Source organism: Merops nubicus, unplaced genomic scaffold, assembly GCF_000691845.1.
Source record: "Merops nubicus isolate BGI_N331 unplaced genomic scaffold, ASM69184v1 scaffold26643, whole genome shotgun sequence".
NCBI lineage: Eukaryota > Metazoa > Chordata > Aves > Coraciiformes > Meropidae > Merops > Merops nubicus.
In genome coordinates, this window is record NW_008599979.1 from 317 (window position 1) to 2621 (window position 2305).

Consider the following 2305-nt stretch of genomic DNA (forward strand, 5'->3'; position numbering starts at 1 on the left):
GCTCTCTCACCTTTCTCACAACGCCGGCCCCTCCAGCCGTGGGGACAGTCGCAGGTGCCGGTGACGTGGTGACAGGACACGTTGTGCCCACAGTCGCAGGGCTCCTCGCAGCGCGCCCCGAACAGCCCCTCCGGACACGCTTCAGAGCCCCAACACGGGAGAGAGACAAGTTACACACAGAAGCTGGCGTGGGCCTTTGGCCACTGCAGTTTCTGTAGGAACACACTCCACTTTATTTAAAAAAAGAGCAGCACTGGGGGTGTCCCAGCAGCACCACTGGTCGCACTGGTGAAGGGTACCGCTGGCTGTCACCTAATTCAGCATCAGAGTCTTTCTTGCTCATGCCTCACACGTTCAGAAGTGCTGCTCCTGGCCCTGTTTAGTGAGCACTGGGTGCCAGCACAGCCTGTGTTAACCACAGCAGCGCTCGCTTCGTTCTGCTGCTGCTTCTGTGGGCAGAGGCACCTGGTTCCTGACCTGCAAACCGGGCACCGGAGCTGTGCGGGAGCTACGCTGCAGGCACGGAGTCTATGAGCCCAATTTTGCTTCTGCCTCATGAATGAATGCCAAAAGGAAAGTGGATTCAGTAAGTCCCTGTACAGCTGCCCAAAGGGGTTGCTCGTCCATGGACGGGCCCAGTCTGTCCCAGCAGCTGCTGCACAGCCAGGCAGATGTTCGCACGCACACGCGGTTTGGAATCCAGCTCCCTGGGAGGCCAAGGAGAGGACTCTGGCTTTTTTTAGAAAGAAAAATAATATAATTTGTGTATTTGTGGTTGGGTTTTTTAATTAATTTGTGTTGAAAGAAATTATAAAAGTAAACCCACGGGTGTGCTCAGTGCAAGCAACTGCAGGGGGGTGAGGCAGGCGAGTCCCTGGGGTGTGATGGCCAGAACCACGGGGGCACCTGGACACCAAAACCCCCCAGCACCCATCCTTTGAAATCTCCACCCTGGCAGCTTAACGCTGCCTAGTGACAGGGGCCTTGCTGCTGAGGGTTCCAAGTGTGGGGCTTGGGGACCGTGTGACACGATGCTGGGAGGGCACAGTGTGCCCAAAGATGCAGCAGAGTCTGAGGTGAGCTGTAGGTTTGACTCTGTGCCAGGTCTGGGCTGCCAGCCGAGCTGGTTACAGCCCCTGGAAACTGAGACGTTCTCAGGCAGGGAACCTGAGAGCACTCGATGTGCAGTGGGCAGCTCCCCATGCCAGACTTCCACATGGCATTGGACTCGGACATGCCTTTTGCAGGGTGATATAGGGACTGTGCCAGGATGAGGAGTCATGACCCCTGCAAGGGAAGAAGCTTGTGGATCTGTTTGTGCTGTGCTGGGACTTGATGAAGTCCTTGTCGCTACTCTTAGGAAGGCCAATAGTCTTTTCAACACTTCCTCATCTTAAAGGGATTGCCAGGGTATGTGTTACATTTAAAGATAAGGTGAACTCAGGGACCCGCCGAATGCCAGGTGTAATTGTTCTGGGGGCTCAGGACTTTTCGGGGGCAGGCATTTCGGGTCAGTATAATCAGGCCAGATACAGGGAAGAGTAGAAGGAAGAATGGAAGAGAAATGATGTACTGCTATTCTTAACAGGAACAGAGAATTTCACTTGGCATTTTGCTTTCCCTGAGCAGGTTGGGCAGGGGGTGTGGTTGCTGCCCTGCCTTGCATCCCTGTTTGGAGCCTGTGGCTTTGTGCCCCCTGGGACCCCAGCCCGCCCCCACTGGCACCGCTGCAGGCTGAGGTGCTCCCCGTACACCCCACGGCCTCGGGCAGAGACGAAAGCCCAGCACCTGTGAGCTCACCCTGCAGGGCTGAAATCCAAAGCTGATGTCTTTGCTTGCAGGCCCCCCGTCCCCCAGGCCCCCCCGTGCAGCACCAGGGCACGGGTGCGGTGCCCACGGCCAGGACCCCTGTGCCCCACTTACGGCTCTCGCACTCCTCGCCCGTCCAGCCGGGCTGGCAGAGGCAGTGGCCCCTCTGGTGGTCACAGAGCCCCCCGTGCTGGCACTGGCAGCGCTGCTGGCAGCCCGTCCCGTGCTGGCCCTGCGAGCAGGCTGCGAGGAGGACAGAGCCAAAGCATCAGTCTGGTTGGAAGAGACCTTTAACATCATCAATCCAACTGTTCCCCAGCACTGCCAAGTCCAGCACTAACCCGTGTCCCTCAGCACCACACCTCCATGGTTTGGAAACCCCTCCAGGGATGGGGACTCCTCAGAGCCAGCCTAAACCTCTCCTGGTGCAATCTGAGGCCATTTCCTCTTGTCCTATTTCTTGTTCCTTGGGAGCAGAGCCCGACCCCCACCTGGC

The 2305-nt window shown here is 57.6% G+C and overlaps 1 protein-coding gene across 1 annotated transcript in view; it reads right to left on the minus strand.

The window, feature by feature from the left end:
- Positions 1-10: 10 nt before the first annotated feature.
- LOC103770323 (multiple epidermal growth factor-like domains protein 6) overlaps positions 11-2305 on the minus strand; it is a gene marked incomplete at both ends in the record, with an annotated part of 5135 nt that continues 2840 nt past the window's right edge. The window contains 2 exons of the mRNA XM_008937579.1: positions 11-139; positions 1924-2052. Coding sequence (XP_008935827.1) covers positions 11-139; positions 1924-2052 — 258 coding nt within the window. The remainder of the gene's footprint in view (positions 140-1923; positions 2053-2305) is intronic.